Source organism: Pantherophis guttatus, chromosome 8 (genome assembly GCF_059756535.1).
Source record: "Pantherophis guttatus breed Tessera chromosome 8, ASM5975653v1, whole genome shotgun sequence".
NCBI classification, from domain to species: Eukaryota; Metazoa; Chordata; class Lepidosauria; order Squamata; family Colubridae; genus Pantherophis; species Pantherophis guttatus.
This window is the reverse complement of record NC_142070.1, coordinates 79,009,052-79,028,291: the sequence shown is the minus strand read 5'-3', so window position 1 is coordinate 79,028,291 and position 19,240 is coordinate 79,009,052. Positions and strand designations below refer to the sequence as shown.

Genomic DNA, 19,240 nt, shown 5'->3' with positions numbered 1-19,240 from the left:
GATTGAACAGGCAGCCTTCCACTCTACCTTTTGAGCTGCTCTACTATTGTGGTTAAGCATCATCTTTGGGCTCCAAGACCAAGATATTTCACATCATCTCCAGAGTGAGAGATACAAAAGCAGAAATAATCTCTCCCTTCCTTCCCCTCAACCATCCAAGGATCAAATAGCAAACTTTCCAAATGGAACCATAAATCAAATTTTCTGCTTTATCAGGGTCAACCTGATAATGTTCTTATCTCCTCTCTTTTGAATATAGAAGAACTGAATCTGCTCCAGTTCCTGTTTCGTGTTGCAAATGAGGTTAATGAATACCTTTTATAAATATGAACTGGGATCGTCTTGAATGGCAACTGGCTCTTACCATGCTATGATTCAACACAGCGCAAAGTCATGAAGTGTGTGTGTTTGTGTGAGAGGTAGCTTATACACAATGATACAGATAGTCCTTGATTTACAGCCATTCATTTAGTCACGGTTCAAAGTTATAACGGCATTAAAAAAGGTGACTTATGACCGTTTTTCACACTTACGACTGTTGCACCATTCCCATGGTCAAGTGATCAAAATTCTGACGCTTGGCAACTGACTCGTATTTATGACAGTCGCAGTGTAATCCCTTTGGTGACTTTCTGACAATGGGGAAGCCAGATTCACTTCTCAACCATGTTACTAATTTAACAACTGCAGTGATTCACTTAATAAAGTTAAATGGGGCAAAACCCATTTAACAAATGTCTCGTTTAGCAGTGCAAATTCTGGGCTCAGTTGTGGTCGTAAGTCGAGGACTAACAGCTTTTAGGACCACAGTTCAACACAGTACAAAGCCACAGTGCGTGGAGTGTGTGTGTGTGTGTGTGATATTTATAGTCCTTCTTTGGTTTAGAATGATTAACTTGACCAACCTGAGCTATCACCAGCAGAAGACCTGTCCACAAAGCAACCAATGATTTCACCTTGGAGTTTCATGTGGATATGAACGAGAAAAGGAAAAGAGGTCAAACCTGTAGGGCTTAAGAGAGGAATTCAAGAACAGGGGCCACTGATCTCTCCCCACCTATCAACACCGATTCAAATCAGTCATGAAAAGCAGGACCATTACCACAAATCGATGTTCATTTCTCCCCAACCAGGTTTCAAAAAAGACCATGATTGACAGCATCATGACCCTCCCCCTCTTTCTCTCAGCCTTGGGAAGAAGGCGGCGGCCAAGCAAACCACTTCCAAAACTTTGCCAAAAAAAAAAAAAAAACCTGCAGAAAATCTAGGCAGAAGCCAAGAATGATCAGAAGGCTCACATATTTATCTATTGTATCCTGGTTTAACAATGCATATCAGGAATGCCCAATCTTGGCCACTTTTAAGACCAGTGAACTTCAACTCCCAGCCAGTTATGCTTTGAATAGCTAAGCTATGGATCCTGAGAGTTGAAGTCCACCAATCAAAGTGGCCAACCTTGGACATCCCTGATATATTTATATCTATACATATATAGGTATACCGATTAGATAGATAGATAGACAGACAGACAAACAGACAGAAAGCTAGCTAGTTAATAATAGACAGACAGACAGCTAGATAGATTTATAGATTAGATATATACACATGGATGGTCTCTCTGTGTGTATATATGTACACACACACACATATATACATACATATACAAACATAAATATACACAATCTGTCTTGTCTATCATCTATCGATTGATTGATCTATCATCTATGTCTATCTATCATTACTTATCATCCATCATCCATCTATCATCTACCTATCCCATCCATCTATTATCTATCATCTACCTATCTATCATCTACCTATCTATCTGTCTATCATCTACCTGTCTATTGTCTACCTATCATCTATCTATCTACCATCTACCTACCTACCTATCTTTCTATCATCTACCTATCATCCATCCATCTACATCATCTACCTACCTATCATCTACCTATCATCCATCTGTCTATCATCTACCTACCTGTCTACCATCTACCTACATTTACCTATCATCCATCCATCCATCTATCTTTCTGTCTGTCTATCATCTACCTACCTATCTATCTATCTAAAAAAATCTGGGATATATTTTTATTCTATAAAGTATCCTAGTGGTTTCCTATTATTGTACCTCCAGGGACCTGCACCTGAACGACGGTCAAAAGTCCTGTTCTAAAAACAAGAGCCACGCCATTTTGACTGCAACACCACATCCGGCCGCCAGAGGGCAGGCCCACACACAACTTCGCGACCCCCTCTAGCGGTCGCCTGGAGAACGGCAGCCTTTTCTTCGACTCCATTCCTCCCTTCTTCATCCCATTCCTGGCCCGTTTTCCTCACGGAGGAGAGTCAAAGTGGGGGGGGGGGGCGCGGCGGCTGAGGGAGTCGGAGCGGGCTGAAGCGGCGGGAGCCACAACTTTTACCTCAGCACAAGGAGTCCTGAGGGACGAGCCTGAGGCGTTTCCCGTCCGCGCGCGCGCGCGCTTTTGAACGCTGTGACGTCATCAGCCGCGCGCACGCGCCGGGGCTGTTGGCGCCAAGATGGCCGCGCCGCCGCGGGAAGCGTCGTGAAGGCAACATCGGAGCCTCGTCAGGCCGGAAACATGGTGAGGGAGGCCGTGGCTGGCTTGCTCGGCCGGGCCTGAGCCCTCGGGACCGGTCAAGGGGTCTCGGAAGCCAAGTCCGGCCGCCTTAAAGAAGGGAAGGAGGCTCTCGTGACCTTTAACCTTCGACCGGGCTCTGGTTTCCCTCTTTTTTTTTTCTTCTCCTCCTCTTTTATTCCGCTGAAATTTCGTTTTATTCTTCCCTCAGGCTCGATCCGGGAAGAGATTCGGGTTTCGGTCCTAGCAGGAATCCAAAGGCAGGGGAAAGAAAGTCAAGCCAACTTTCCCTCATATCAATCCATGTTATCTGACTTTTATCTACATTAGGTCCTCTTGAGCAAGGGGGTTGGGCTAGAGGACCTCTTAGGGACCCTTCCATCTCTTGATATCCTGTATTGCCTCTTTCTTTTTTTCTTTCTTCCTTCCTTCCTTTCCTTCCTTCTTTCCTTTCTTTCCTTCCTTCCTTTCCTTTCCTTCCTTTCCTTTCCTTCCTTCCTTTCTTCTTTCCTTTCTTTCCTTCCTTCCTTTCTTTCTTCTTTCCTTCCTTCCTTCCTTTCCTTTCTTTCCTTCCTTCCTTCCTTCCTTCCTTCCTTTCCTTTCTTTCCTTCCTTTCCTTTCCTTTCCTTTCCTTTCCTTCCTTCCTTCCTTCCTTCCTTCCTTCCTTCCTTCCTTCCTTCCTTCCTTTTTTCACTTTCTATAAGTCAGCTTGCTGGCTGGGGAATTCTGGGAGTTGGAAGTCCACAGGTCTTAAAAAGTTGCCAAGTTTCTTGTCTTCTTCAAAAAAAAATAAAATTACAGGTCACCCTCGACTTACGACCACAATTGAGCCCGAAAATTCTGTCGTTAAGTGAGACATTTGTCCAGTGGGTTTTGCCCCCATTTTTACCATCTTGCTTGCCCCCAGTTGTTAAGTGAATTCACTGCAGTTAATAACCTGGTTGTTAAGTGAATCTGGCTTCCCCATTGACTTTGCTTGTTTAAGGACCCAAAAGGGGAATCGTATGACCTCGGGACGCTGCAACCGTCATAAATATGAATCGATTATCAAGCATTTGAATTTTGATCACATGATCATGGGGATGCTAGAATGGTCGTAAGTGTGTAAAACGGTCATAAGTCACACTTTTCAGTGCTGTTGTTACTTTGAATGGTCACTAAATGAACTGTTATAAATTGAGGGCTGCCTATAAATTAGGATATTCCCTCCCAAAGTGATACCTTTTCTTTCTACATATATATATTGTGTTTTTCTATCGAGGCACCTGGTCTAACCCAACATGTGGGAGGGAGCATTCTGCTTCCCTTTCGTATTTGGTGTGTGTATGTGTATATATGTATGTGTATGTGTGTCTGTGTGCCCCATTCTCCTTATTTATAAGGATACTGTATATCAGTGCTGTTCTCATTGCCTGCTAAAATTGCACAAACCAAGGCCAAATATTTTGTAATGCAAATCAGAGCTTGTTGGAATTTCTTGCGTGGACAATTTCAGCCATTTGGATTTATTTAATGGCTGCAAATTGGAAGTATTTGTCAGTATGAAGAGCTAAATTTTGCCTACATCTAGCTTTTATATACTTTGCTTTTATAGCAACGTGTAAGGAATGATTCATTGTCTCCCTTGTCCTATTAATTCTAAAATAACTTAGCCCAACAGTTTAGGATGAGAGCAGTTGTCCTCAATAGTCCGTGTTTTCTTCAGTTGATGTTCAGTTTAATGGATAAAAATACATCCTCCCTTCATAGAATGGGGTGGAAATGATCACAAATGCCTTTAAATTTCAAATGCGTACAAATTTGTGTTTAGAAGTGGCTTGTTTGTTGCTTTTGAGATGTTAGCATGAGAAATGTTGCAAACGTGGCTTGTCAAACCTTGTTTTTCTCTAGTTAGTCTCCATGCATCAGTTAACAATAATTGTCTGGGTTCAGAAGGCTATAGGGCAAGGATACAGACTGTTATCAGTACCGATAGATTAGACTTTGAATTGCATACATTTTTAGGAGCAAGCTTTTGTGAACCCAATAGGAATGACTTTCTTGGTAAACATGGCTCTTATCATTTTTGCAGATACAATAATTGTATGCTGTATTAAATATAGATAGTGGTTTCACAACCTTAGTCTCTTCTGTTAAGATAGCAACCTTCAAGACAGGCTGATAGTCTAAAATTTTATATTTTTATGATGTTTTGATATTCTAAAATCTCCATTTGATACATTTTGTGCAATTTTATATAATTAGGTGAGAAAGGATGCTCATGATGTCAACTAACTCTCTAATATAGTAGCAAACTGAGAACAGGATCAAACTGATGGTTCTGCTGTGTTAGTGGCCATTTTATGTAGTACAGATCACACAGCATCATGCCTCTTTTGCATCTGGAAAAGATTAAACTGCAATATAACATGCATTTTTATCCATCTTTTAAAAAAATCAACCATGTAGGAAAGTGAATATTTTCTCATTGCTTTGGAATAATTATGGTTTATCTGATACCTACTTCAATTTACAGTACATAAATTTTTTTCTGTTGAGTAATATTTGGAAAGGGCTTCTTTCCTCTTATCAACATTTAGCTTTTCTCTCTGTATTTGTAAATACGGATGTGTGCCAAAGCACACACTTTCTGTCTTCACTGGTGCACATTTCTTTAATCTTGTCTTTGTGCTCCGATAAAATTGGAGGAGGAAAACATTTTCATTTCTAATGTGGAAAAAGAAAGACATCAGACAGTTTATTTTTTTCTTGCACCATTATTTTTTACCTTTGCTTTCTAAAAAGAACTTGCATGCTGTGTTTATATATAAAAAAAGAAATTGCAAAAGCATTTCTCAAACTTTGACAGTTTCATCCAGGGCTAAATGACCGTCTGCATAAGATGCGAAATATATAATTGGTTATGAGAATGCCAATAATAAAATAATATCTTTGTAGGATAATATAAGGTAAATAAATATGATTGATTTTTTTATTATCAGCTCAAAAGCATGTAGTTACCATAAAATGCAGTGGATAGCTAGGCACTTTAACTGAGTGGCATCAGATGCATGAATCATGTTTAAGCACTTTAATATGTACATATTGATTTGGAAGTATTAGAATTATTATTCTGCTTTTGAAGTAGAATGATAACTAAGGAGATTTTGACATAGCATTCACAGTTTGCAGAAGCCATGGAGAATAAAAATATTAACAGATTATACTTCACGTCGTAGGTTACGCCTTTGGAAATGCATATATTTGTGTTTCCATGCAACTCTTTCCATGTCCAGAAATTTTTCACAAGGAGCTGTTGTAATACGTCTTCCTAATTATTTGCTTTCTGTGTGAATTAATGAGTCTGTCTTTGAAACTATGTTTTTCAATTATGAACTGAAATAGTACAGACTGTTTTACTGTTTGATTAGGTGCTTGTCTGTATAGCCTAGTCCTAATTTTGTTGAATCCAATGGAATAATTCCTCAGCAAACAAATTAGTTGGAAATAAGTAATAAGTTTCAGTAATTTTTTGTTATTAATTTTACTTCTCAAAATGCAGAAATACAAAAGAAAAAATATAATAATTATTATTATGCATCCAAAACAAAAAGTCCCAAAATATGTGCTGTTAATTAAACATAAAATACTCTTTCTAATTAACAGAAAAAAGATTATACAATAATTAATACCTTTAAAGATTTAATTCATATGTTAAGCTTATTAAGTCTGGATTGTGTAGTAATGCTTTATGCCAGGGCTGTCTAACTCAATTTCAATGATGGCCGCATCGGACCTCTATGCTATGCTGGCTGGAGAATTCTGGGAGTTGAAGTCCACAAGTCTTAAAGCTGCCAAGTTTGAAGACCTCTGTTATAAAACATCTAATATCCTTTCTTTTTTATACATTTCTGGGTGGTCCAATAGATCTGAAATTTATTTTTGATGAACTCACTCAGAAATCATCAGAAGCGTATGTTCGCATTTTTTTAATATATGGACCCATTGATTTTTCCAGAACTCAATATTGTTCCAATTCTTCCTTCTATAAATCAAATATAACGGATGGTAAATTTAATTTCACCTTGTAATACTTCATAAAATTGCATTCTTGGATTTTGTTAAAGTGTAGATAGACTCTCAGAGGTTCAACACCATCTAAGCCATACTGCATACTGGTAGTTAATACATACTTCAATTATATCAGTTTCTTTCAAGCTAATGTAAGTCAAACACAAAAGTAATCTATTTTTAAGCTCTGATTAAAATCTGTGCCTTTAATGTACTAATTTCTTAGCCTAGGCATTCCAAAGGAACATCTTCCCTGCTATTTTCAAATTTAAATTATAAAAAGGATCGATTTGCGTTATGTAGGGTCAAAAATATAATTGTTTAGCAATTAATTACTAAGTGTGGCTAACAGTTTCCAAAGCAAGTAACAATGATCCCCAATTTAATATATTTGGCTTTTAAAAATTGCCAAGATTTCAAAGTGTTATATAGTTGCTCTTCAAACAGGCCCAAATGAGAGAGAAATCACATCTTACTTCCAAAAAAATGAAAGTATTAAAATGAAACCTCAATGGTTTCTGATAGTTTAAAGCTGCCATCCTCACAGGCTAAACACAATTTATTTAGCTAGAGATACTCTAGGGTTTTTAACCTGCTATTTTAAAAAATCTCATTAAATCCTACTTAATATGTACATTCGTCTTGATCCAAAACTTGTTTTAATAGCAATCTTATTCCAAAGACTGGAAGTTTAACCGTCAAATTATACCTGTTGAAATTGCACCTATACATTTGAACATAATGGCTTACCTAGTGTGTCTCCCACCCCGGATAACTTATTTAGAGTAAAAGGCTAAAAGTATCCTAAGTACTGATTAAATTGCAGTCCATGTTTCTAAGAGAAATTGATTCAAGGATTTGCAGTATATAGCTGAGCGTTAGACTGTTTAAGTTTGCTAGCAAATTATAGTGTTCTCAATAAATTGGAAAATAAAATTGAGTCCAATTCATAAACAGCAGGCATTATGCTTCGCGATAGGACTTGTATGCCAAATGTATGTCCTGAAATTTTGCAGAAGAAAAGATAGAATTTGATGTTGCTTTATGGATTCTTTTACCAGGATATCCGTAAATTCTTTGGAGTTGTAACTCCAGGAAAGAAACCGGAATGTGGCATTGCGAGAAAGGACAAACCCCAGAATAAAGAGAGGAATTCAGGAGCGACATCGACGCTGAAAGAAATCAAGGTGAGTATATAATGTTTAGTTTAAAATATTTCAGAGTTTGATGACGGCTTTATGATCTTTTTGCAGTGGTATCTTTTTCTGGAGTGTTTTAATTTGCCAAGACTTTTCCTGATGATCAGCTGGATCATTTTATACTTCAGAGATATTATGCTTCCTGTGTTGCTGTCCTTAAATTTATATTTTGTGTTGCTTTTACTAGTAAGCCAACTAAGGTCTCCTTGTGAGATTGGCACAAATCAAATAAATGATTTGTGGGTTAGTGGAGGATCAATCAATCACAATAGTGTTGGAAGGGACGTTAGAGGCCTTTTAGTCCAACCCCCTGCTCAAGGAGACCCTAAGCCATTTCAGACAGGTGGCTGTTTGGTCTTTTTTTGAAAGCCTCCAGTGATGTAGTCTGCAAAGTCAGTGATGAAGTCTGCCAAGCAGGAGACTAAGCCCCCAGACCCAAAAGCAGTGCCAACTCCGAGGGGCTGGAACGAGCCCCTCAATCTCCTCTGATTGAGAAGAAAGTGCTCCCTGATCCGGACGGGCTGGAGCATCCAGTGAAGCAACCTTGCTCCCCATATCCAGGGAGAATCCAGTCATGGCATCCCCCCACCCCACGTTCGGGTGGAGGATGTGACCAGGACCAGGGGCTGGGAAACCTCCTATGGGCCCAGCATGTCCCCCAACGGGGGGGGGGGGTGTCTCACACACACACTGGGGGACACAGAATGGAACGGTAGGCACTGGAATTGAGGGGTGGTCGCTTGGTGGTTTAGGAGGAGTCCAAGACCTCCCGAAGAGGCAAGCCTAACTCTCTTTATTACGAATACTTCATTTAGGATGATGAAAATGGGTCCCGTATAAGGTAAGTTTGTTGATTCATGCAGCATTGCATAAATGAGTTAATATCGACAGAATTGTTCTGATGAATAACAGAGCCACTTTCCGTAGGTGAAAAGTTCCCCTCGCGAAGAGGATTTCAAGCAAAAACCGGCAAACAAGAAGAAGAGGATAATCTATGATTCAGGTAAGCCTTATAACTAAACGCCCCAGGTTTATTTTACGTCGCTACAATGATTTCTGTTTCCTAGGGTTTTCCTGGAAAGACAACTGGAAAATCTCCATAGCTTTTTCCAATAGTTTCCATTCATAAATTGCATAAAATGTGTATCTAGAATTAAGGCATCCCTGGATTCACAACAAAATTACTGTATTTTTCAGAGTATAAGACACACTTTTTTCCCTCCTAAAAGAGGATGAAAATTTGGGTGCATCTTATACTCCAAATGTAACCCCACCGGCCCCCACCCTTTGGCCTCCGAGCGTCCTCTTCCTGGCTGCAGAGATTGCCACCGACAATGGCTTGTGTTTTTGGGCTCTGCACTTTGCATTTTCAGCCTCCAAACACTCCGTTCGAGAGCCCTTCAAGGCTGCAGTGATCGCCAAAGCACATCGCCACCCGAAAATGCAACACGTTTGGAGGCTGAGAACGCAACGCTATTTCTATTTACCTTGTATTTTGTATTTTATAATTCTTTACAATAAAAAATATTGACGGATAATCTAGGCTAGGTAGGGAATTTCTGGAAGTTCAAGTCCAGATACCTTAAATTTGCCAAGGTTTAGACCAACGCCGGTCTAAATCTAAAATGACCTGGAAGGGTTTGTCTCAGAGTGTTTTTGCTTGTGGATGGATACATTAAAAAAATAACGCTGTTTAATTCAGATTCCGAAGAGGAGGTACCATTAATCAAAAAATCTAAGCCGCCAGAGAGAAAGCTCCCTTCAAAACCTGCCAAGCTGCTAAAGGCGGATCCTGTGGTTTATGTTTCAGAAACAGGTAATCCACCATAAGATCTACTATTGTGTGAGATTTACGTTCCACTGGAAATATATTTTTTGGGTTTGTTTAAATGGAAATCATATTCTAAAATGATGGTTGAGGAAATCACATTTGCGGTATAATTACAGAGTTGGTGCAGAAATGGATTTGTGTTTGATGAAGAAGTTGGACTTAGCTTGACTTATTAATTATCATCCTTACATGTAACTGTTGACGTTGATTTTTTTAAAAAAATGGTTGCTTTACCAACCATTCATTCAGGGACTGTTTGAAATTACAGGTAGTCCTCGACTTACAACAGTTCATTTAGTGACCGTTCAAAGTTACAATGGCACTGAAGTGACTTACGACCGTTTTTCACACGTACGACCATTGCACACTTACGAACATGGTCACATGATCGAAATTCAGATGCTTGTCAACTGACTCATATTTATGACGGTTGCCGTGTTCCCAGGGTCATGCGATCCCCTTTTGCGACTTTCTGACCAGCTAAGTCAACCCAGGGTGTGTGTGTGTGTCAGATTCACTTAACAGCCAAGTTACAAATGCAACGATTCACTTAACAACTGTGGCAAGAAAAGTTGTAAAACAGAGCAAACTCAAGTACGTAACAAATGTTTCACTTAGCAACATCAGTTTTCCGCTCAGTTGTGATTGTAACTCAAGGACTACCTGTCTTAACGGTGCTGAAAAGTAAATTTACAACCGGTCCTTGAACTTGTGGCTTTTATAGTATCCAGGCAGTCACGTGATTGCAATTCGTGCACTGCAGAGCGCATTTAACGACGGTCGCAACGTTTGGCAGCCCCTGTCGTCGCATTTGCAACCTTCACAGCTGCTTTTGAGAAGCAGCTGTGAAGCCAGCAAAAAGTTGCAAGCCACAACCCTTCAGTATCGCACTGAATGACCATCGGGTGATTGGCTTAACAACCACAGCTGGAACTGTGGGAAGTCCTCGTGGTTAAACGACATTTCATTTTACAGTCATTGTCATTTAGTGACATCTTGCATCTTGCCCGCGTGGGCTTCACCAGCTCTACTAGAAGGATTGTACAGAAAGTTTAAGATGAACCTCACCAGATGGCCCTTTTGTGCCTTCAAAGGGTGCATGGGGACTTTTGCAACGACTCTGTTGTGTTCCTTGCCGATTATGAAATCCAGGAGGGCGAAGGTGCAGGATGAGGTTGCCTCCAAGCGGCCTCCGCTCCCTTGCAAATCTCAGCAAACTTTGAGTGCCTTTTCTCTGTGATGGCCTACTCAACCTTTGCAATCCCTTGCATTCCAAGATAAAAAAACCTACTTGGTCTGATGACTCCGAAGAACATATTGTTCCCAAGGGGATTTTAATCTTAATGATGATCAAAGGGCCACCTATCTCCCTTAGATAAAAGGCGGAAAGTTACGGTTACATTGTTTTTTTTTTTTAATCAGCTCTATGATTTCTTTTGCCTTAACTGTAAGCAGCCTTGAGGTCTTGGGAAGTGGATTTCTACATATACACAAAAACTTTGGTCGAGGCCACTTGTGAAGTCAAAAATGCATTTTATGCCTAGCGATAAGAATAAATGACCTGTCAGTTAAAACAGCTTCATTTGACAGACAGGCTGATTACGCCTCTTGGTCCCTCAGCAAATGTTTTGAAAAAATTATCAACTTTATTTTGCAAACTGGCTGCCTGCTACCAGTCATGGATGGGTAGCCCACGGTCATAAGTGTGGAAAACGGTCATAAGTCACTTTTTCCAGGGCCGTTTTAACTTTGTGCGGTCCCTAAACAAACTGCTGTAAGTCGAGGACTACCTGTACAATTTATGACTTGACCTAACTGAAATAAACTAATCAAGGAGAGAAGCAACCTAGGACTAAGGAGAAATTTCCTGACAGTTAAGAACAATTAACCAGTGGAACTACTTGCCTCCAGAAGTTGTGAATGCTCCAACACTGGACGTTTTTAAGAAGAGATTGGATAACCATTTGTCTGAAGTGGTGTAGGGTTTCCTGCCTGAGCAGGGGGTTGGACTAGAAGACCTCCCAGGTCCCTTCCAACTCTGTTATTCTGTTCTGAATCTATTCCAGGACATAATAATAGCTGATCGGAAGGACTTGTCTCCCATTGTTTATTTTCACACAACATGCTGAATCGAAAACAAGTTCAGGGCTTACAGTGGAGATATTCTAAATCTTCAAGAGTTTCCTAGTGTTGCTTCTATTCTTAATTTCCAAGGAACGTGAGGACCCAGTTTGTGGGAGCAATAAGCTGGCTTTGTAAAAAATATACAAAAGTATGAAGGCTATTGCTTAATGCATTGTAAGCCACCCTGAGTATCCGGAGAAGGGCGGCATATAAAAATAAATAAAAATAATAATAAAAAAATTCCTATAACAATATTTCAATACATTTCCTTGCCACAAATCAATTTATTTCAGTAAACTAGGCTTCCGTTCAAAGATTTGAGACATCAAGAAATTGATCCCTGTAAGACAGGGGTGTCAAACTCTAGGCCCGCGGGGACAGATCCAGCTCGCGGGGTGCTTAAATCTGGCCTTGGAAACAGTGAAGGACTGGCCCAAGGTGCACCCGGCTGCGATCGCCTCCTGCAACCCTCTGCCAGTGAAAATGGAGCGTGCATGACCCTCCCGAACACCGTTTACACTGGCAGAATGCTCGGGCCACCACAGCCCCCCCCGACACGAGTGACGTCGAACTGACCACGCCCACCCAGCCCCCCAAGGACAAACACAACCCTGATGTGGCCTTCAATGAAATCAAGTTTGACACCCCTGCTGTAAGATGTTCAGAAGCGGCTAAGTAGTTTGGAAAGAGGTAGGCAAAATACACACACGCATACATACCCTGTTTTCCCCAAAATAAGACCTCCTCTGATAATAAGCCCAATTGGGCTTTTGAGCACATGGCAATAAGGCCATAATGCTTATTTCAGGGTTCAAAAAAAATATAAGACAGGGTCTTATTTTCGGGGAAACATGGTAGATATAGATGATAGATAAATAGTAAGATGGATGGATGGATGGATGGATGGATGGATGGATGGATAGATAGATGATAGATAGATAACTGGTAGATAGATGATAGATAATAGATAGATACGGTAGGTAGATAGGTAGATAGGTAGATAGATAGATAGAGATAGAGATAAATAGATTAGATAGAGAAAGAAAGAAAGATGGATAGATAGATAGATAGATTATTTATTTATTTATTTATTTTTTATTTATTTATTTATTTATTTATTTATTTATTTATTTATTTATTTATTTATTTATTTATTTATTTATTTATTTATTGGTTTGATTTATATATGCCGCCCTTCTCAGGAGACTCAGGACGGCTTACAATGCGTTAAGCAATAGCCTTCATACTTTTGTATATAACTGCTTAGTAGGGCTTTCGCCCCCCCCCCCCCCCCCCCAGCAGTATTTTTTTATATACAAAGTCAGCTTATTGCCCCCACAATCCGGGTCCTCATTTTACCTACCCCGGAAGGATGGAAGGCTGAGTCAACCTTGAGCCTGGTGAGATTTGAACTCTCAGTAATTGCAGGCAGCTGGTGTTACTTAACAGCACTTTAATCTGCTGCGCCACCAAGGCTCCTAGATTAGATAGATAGATAGATAGATAGATAGATAGATAGATAGATAGATAGATAGATAGATAGATAGATAGATAGATAGATAGATAGATAGACAGATGATAGATAGATAGATAGATAGATAGATAGATAGATAGATAGATAGATAGATAGATAGATAGGATCTTATTTTCGGGGAAACACGGTACATACATACATAAAATATATATAATTTTATATATAAATTTTAAAAAGTATTGGAATTATTTCCCATTCCATTTCAACTGTAACACTGCTCCATTTTTTTAAAGAAATTGTCATCTTTACATTTTATCTCTTTTGAGCTTTTTTTTTCTTTTTAAAGTTACACTGCCTGTTCTTTTAAAAGTTGCTAGAAGGACTAAATCATAGTGCCGGCAAGTAAGATTTGAAAAATAAAATGTAAAGATAGCGGGAGGCAGCGGTTAAAATTGCTGTCACGATGATTTGAAGATCTATTCATATCTGTTTTAAGTTTCTTTAGAGTGAAAAATGGGACTAAGGCCTGAATAGATTCAGGGGATCAATTTTATGTTTTTATTATAGCCTAGAGTGTTTGACATTTCCCTTAAGAGAGCCGTTATTTGAATTGCTCACGCTAGACTTACATGCAATTTTAACATCGCTGTAGGAAAGCATGAAAGCCTCTTCGTATATCATTGGCTGGAGGGCAGTGATTGAACAAAGGTCTAATCATATTTCAAGCTGGAGCTCAAAATACTCATTTTCAGACCCAAAACGATTCTGCTGAGGACACTGACTGCCAGTTTTGAGCATTTATTTATCTTTTTGGTAAATACGCTTTTTTAATGGAGATGTCACCTATGGTTGTATACTTCTCTCTGAAGGGGTGTAAATACTGGATCTATATATATAAAAGTGAAAATCACTCACGCCGTAATCACGAAATCTCCAGAACCATAAAGCCTACAAACTTGAAATTTGCCATGTATGTTCCTCTTAGCTTCTAGGTGCTCACTAAGAAAGGATTTTTTGAAATGACCATCAGAGCATTAGCATTTCCTACATTATTATAACACGCTCTGATGCTAATTAGTTAGACATTCTGCTCCCCGTCCCAACTTGAAAATAACTCTGGAGAGAACGGGATAGCATAGGGGAGGCTTCTGTGGGGCAAGCCTCCTGGAGAGAAGGGGCTAGAAAGCCTGAGGGAGAGAAGAGGAGAGGAGATGTTTCTGTGGGGCAAGGCTGAGAGAGAGAAGGGGAGAGGAGAGGCTTCTGTGGGGCCAGCCTGAGGGAGAGACGGGGAGAGGCTTCTATGGGGCAAGCCTGAGGGAGAGAAGGGGAGAGGAGAGGATCTATGGGGCCAAGCCTGAGGGAGAGAAGGGGGAGAGGAGAGGATCTATGGGGCCAGCTTGAGGGAGAGAAGGGGAGAGGAGAGGATCTATGGGGCCAGCCTGAGGGAGAGAAGGGGAGAGGAGAGGAGACGTTTCTGTGGGGCAAGGCTGAGGGAGAGAAGGGGAAACGAGAGGATCTATGGGGCCAGCCTGAGGGAGAGAAGGGGAGAGGATAGGAGACGTTTCTGTGGGGCAAGGCTGAGGGAGAGAAGGGGAGACGAGAGGATCTATGGGGCCAGCCTGAGGGAGAGAAGGGGGATAGGAGAGGAGAGGCTTCTGTGGGGCAAGGCTGAGGGAGAGAAGGGGAAACGAGAGGATCTATGGGGCCAGCCTGAGGGAGAGAGGGGAGAGGATAGGAGACGTTTCTGTGGGGCAAGGCTGAGGGAGAGAAGGGGAGACGAGAGGATCTATGGGGCCAGCCTGAGGGAGAGAGGGGAGAGGATAGGAGACGTTTCTGTGGGGCGAGGCTGAGGGAGAGAAGGGGAGACGAGAGGATCTATGGGGCCAGCCTGAGGGAGAGAAGGGGAGAGGATAGGAGACGTTTCTGTGGGGCAAGGCTGAGGGAGAGAAGGGGAGACGAGAGGATCTATGGGGCCAGCCTGAGGGAGAGAAGGGGGATAGGAGAGGAGAGGCTTCTGTGGGGCAAGGCTGAGGGAGAGAAGGGGAAACGAGAGGATCTATGGGGCCAGCCTGAGGGAGAGAAGGGGAGAGGATAGGAGACGTTTCTGTGGGGCAAGGCTGAGGGAGAGAAGGGGAGACGAGAGGATCTATGGGGCCAGCCTGAGGGAGAGAAGGGGGATAGGAGAGGAGAGGCTTCTGTGGGGCAAGGCTGAGGGAGAGAAGGGGAGATGAGAGGATCTATGGGGCCAGCCTGAGGGAGAGAAGGGGAGAGGATAGGAGACGTTTCTGTGGGGCAAGGCTGAGGGAGAGAAGGAGAGAGGAGAGAATCTATGGGGCCAGCCTGAGGGAGAGAAGGGGAGAGGATAGGAGACGTTTCTGTGGGGCAAGGCTGAGGGAGAGAAGGGGAGACGAGAGGATGTGTGGGGCCAGCCTGAGGGAGAGAAGGGGGATAGGAAAGGAGAGGCTTCTGTGGGGCCAGCCTGAGGGAGAGAAGGGGGATAGGAGAGGAGAGGCTTCTGTGGGGCCAGCCTGAGGGAGAGAGGGGAGAGGATAGGAGACGTTTCTGTGGGGCAAGGCTGAGGGAGAGAAGGGGAGACGAGAGGATCTATGGGGCCAGCCTGAGGGAGAGAAGGGGAGAGGATAGGAGATGTTTCTGTGGGGCAAGGCTGAGGGAGAGAAGGGGAGACGAGAGGATGTGTGGGGCCAGCCTGAGGGAGAGAAGGGGGATAGGAAAGGAGAGGCTTCTGTGGGGCCAGCCTGAGGGAGAGAAGGGGGATAGGAGAGGAGAGGCTTCTGTGGGGCCAGCCTGAGGGAGAGAAGGGGGATAGGAGAGGAGAGGCTTCTGTGGGGCAAGGCTGAGGGAGAGAAGGGGAGACGAGAGGATCTATGGGGCCAGCCTGAGGGAGAGAAGGGGAGAGGATAGGAGATGTTTCTGTGGGGCAAGGCTGAGGGAGAGAAGGGGAGACGAGAGGATGTGTGGGGCCAGCCTGAGGGAGAGAAGGGGGATAGGAAAGGAGAGGCTTCTGTGGGGCAAGGCTGAGCGAGAGAAGGGGAGAGGAAAGGCCGATCGTAACTACTCATTAAGTTTCAAGCTCTAAGTGTCGATTTATCAAGCCCGATCACATAGTTTCATAGCCGAGCACGGGTATTCAGCTAGTAATGGGTCTCAGATTCAACTCCAGACAGGATGGCTTTCCCATTTTGAATTGTTAGGAATTCTTCTTTTAGTCAAAAATTAAAGAATTTCCTGGAGGAGATTTTTTTTTTTTTTTTTTTTTGTCCCTGAACCCGCCACCCCTCCCCAATCAACTTTGAAAGCAGAATCTATTTGAACAAATAAAGGTGATTTTTCTCTTTTGGGAGAGGACAAAATACCCAGGAAAGTCTGACCCGATCAGTTGCTTTCACGTCGTTTTTTTTTTTCTTTTTTTTTTTTTTAAAAAATGTTGCAAGCGTCAAACCAGCTTCCTGGTGACCTTGCCGGGCGTCTTGTTCCTAGGAAATCATTAAACACTGCCTCTTCGTTTTGTTTTTGGCTCTCAGATGAAGATGAGGACTTTGTTAACAAAAAAGCCCCTCCGAAAGTTAAACAGCTCGAGAAATCGGGGAAGGTGACTCAAGGAACGACGGGAACATCCCAGCCAGATTCCAAACCAAAAGTCAAAAATAAACCCTTATCTCCGGTGAAACTGACACCAACATCCCTCGTTGATTACTTTGGGACTGGTAGCATTCAACGGTCGGAGAAGAAGCTGGTATCAAGCAAACGAAAAGAAGTGAGTAAAGCCGGAATATTACTGGTTCCCCTGACTGACGGATATTATTTACGAGCCCGAAATTCTCCTAACTCACACATCATTGTAAACAGAATACAGCCAGTCCTCGAGTTACGACGACAAATGAGCCCAGAATTTATGTTGCTAAGCCAAACGTTTGTTAAGTGAGCTTTGCCCCCGTTTTACGACTTTTCTTGCCACCGTTGTTAAGTGAATCCCTGCAGTTGGTAAATTTTGATCACGTTACCATGGGGATACTGCAACGGTCAGAAGTGTGACAAATGGTCAGCGGTCCCTTTTTTTCCAGTGCCGTTGTAACTTTGAACGGTCACTAAATGAACTGTTGTAAATCGAGGACTACCCATAGAGACAACAATATTCTGTGATCCGGTTAAATTAGACCTCGGTTCTTATCTTCTTAACCTTGTAATTTTTCAACGTCTGACGTTTTTAGTGTTTTGATCCTGCAATTGTTTTATTCTGTCATTTGTGGTATTGGAAGCCACCCAGAGTTGCTTGGCAGAGTTATGGGTGGCATATTGTTGTGGCCCGTACGCGGCCTGTGCAGCTAGTAGCTGATTCCGACAGCGAGGAGGCTGGTGTGGTGCTGCGCCAGCAGCCTGTGCAGCTGGCACTCGAGTCGGACAATGAGGAGGCTGGAGAAGATGTGGTGCCAGAGGCGGGGATTCAGCCAGGGCCTTCAGAACCTCCAGAAGCTCCCATAAGTGAAGAAGAAGAAGAGGAGGAGCCTCTTCTGGATGCACGGGCACGCAGAGCTGCCAAAAGGCAGGAGTGGCTCCTCAGGAGGAGGTCTCCTCGAGAGTAAGGCTTGGGGCTAATTGGCCACTCCCTTAGCCTATTTAAGGAGGAACGCCAACTGAAGCAATTTGCAGGGAATAACTTCGTTCACATACCTTTGTGTCTTGTCTTGCTTATCTTATCAGCTTCCTGCAAATTGCTTCTGGGCATTCTGCCAACCACAGTAAGATTACAGTTATCTGAAATACTGTGCTTCAGAATTGAGTTATTATTCTTTGGATTCTTGTCGGCTGTTAATGAAGTTAAATTAACAGCCCTTGTTCAGAAAAGACTGATTTAAACTGTACTTGTGTTTGAACAACTACTAAGAAAACTCATTAATAGTCCTTAATTAGTAAACTAAGGTTTGTACGGACTTTGTGTGTGCTGCGTTCTTTGGGGTCCGTAGCTGGGGCAGAACACATATAAATTGAATGAATGAATGAACGAATGAACGAACAGGAGAGCAGTAATTTGAAAATGTGTCCCGTAGAGAAGACAAAACAGCAAGTCGGCCTTAAACTCTTTATTACCTTAACTGAGTTACAGGAAGAATGTAGACATGAACATTGGACTAATCTCATTGTGGTTCTTCTTTCGGTGTGATGCAGCCTTGGCAAAACAGGGATTCCACCATCAATGATGAGGCTATCGCTAAAGAACTACAGCTGGAAGAGAATTCAAAGGTAACGTAGGGTAGAATTCTCTTGTCTTACAGACTTTTCTATTTAATACACTCTTCCTATTCAGTCTCATGTGCCATTCCCTCCTTTCAATCATTCTCCATTTTTGCGCCAGAGCCCCACAAACCCAAAGACCGCATGTGCGCACCGGAAACCGGGAGATCATCTTCCCAGCGGGCTCATGCGCACTGGGCGACTGCTCTTCCGGTTTCCCTCAAGCGCATGCACGCACGCACCTCTGTTTCAGCACTCGGTGCCAAAAGGGTTCGCCAACACTGCCCTATACCATTTCAGACAAATGGTTGTCCAATCTCTTCTTAAAAACCTCAGTGATGGCGCACCCGCAACTTCTGGTGGCAAGCTGTTCCACCGGTTAAGCGGGTTCTAGGAGATTCTGCCATAACAAACTCGACTAATGAACAAGGAGTGGAGATTCTGATCAGAAATTTAAGGGTTCTATAGTAATTTTATTTTACTGATTCTTGACTTGAAACTGTGTGATTGTTGCTTGCTTGACTATGATGTGGTACCTGCGATGTTGTCCTAAATAATTAACTTGATTTTGTGGCTTCGCTGTACTGATCAGAACGGCAGTGGAAACTTTGTTTCTGAAACTTTGTGAAACTTTGTTCTAGCAACTGTTCAGTCACGAATTTTGTAGCCTTACATTTTATTTATTATTTTAATTTGTATACCGCCCTACTCC

The 19,240-nt window shown here is 42.2% G+C and overlaps 1 protein-coding gene across 1 annotated transcript in view; it reads left to right on the top strand.

The window, feature by feature from the left end:
• The first annotated feature begins 2,256 nt into the window (after positions 1-2,256).
• The window catches only part of RFC1 (replication factor C subunit 1), a 46,538-nt gene continuing 29,554 nt past the window's right edge, over positions 2,257-19,240 (top strand). The window contains exons 1-6 of the mRNA XM_034424820.3: positions 2,257-2,606; positions 7,712-7,837; positions 8,777-8,852; positions 9,552-9,665; positions 16,821-17,053; positions 18,463-18,537. Of these exons, the coding sequence (XP_034280711.2) occupies positions 2,604-2,606; positions 7,712-7,837; positions 8,777-8,852; positions 9,552-9,665; positions 16,821-17,053; positions 18,463-18,537 (627 nt within the window). The 5' untranslated portion in view covers positions 2,257-2,603. The remainder of the gene's footprint in view (positions 2,607-7,711; positions 7,838-8,776; positions 8,853-9,551; positions 9,666-16,820; positions 17,054-18,462; positions 18,538-19,240) is intronic.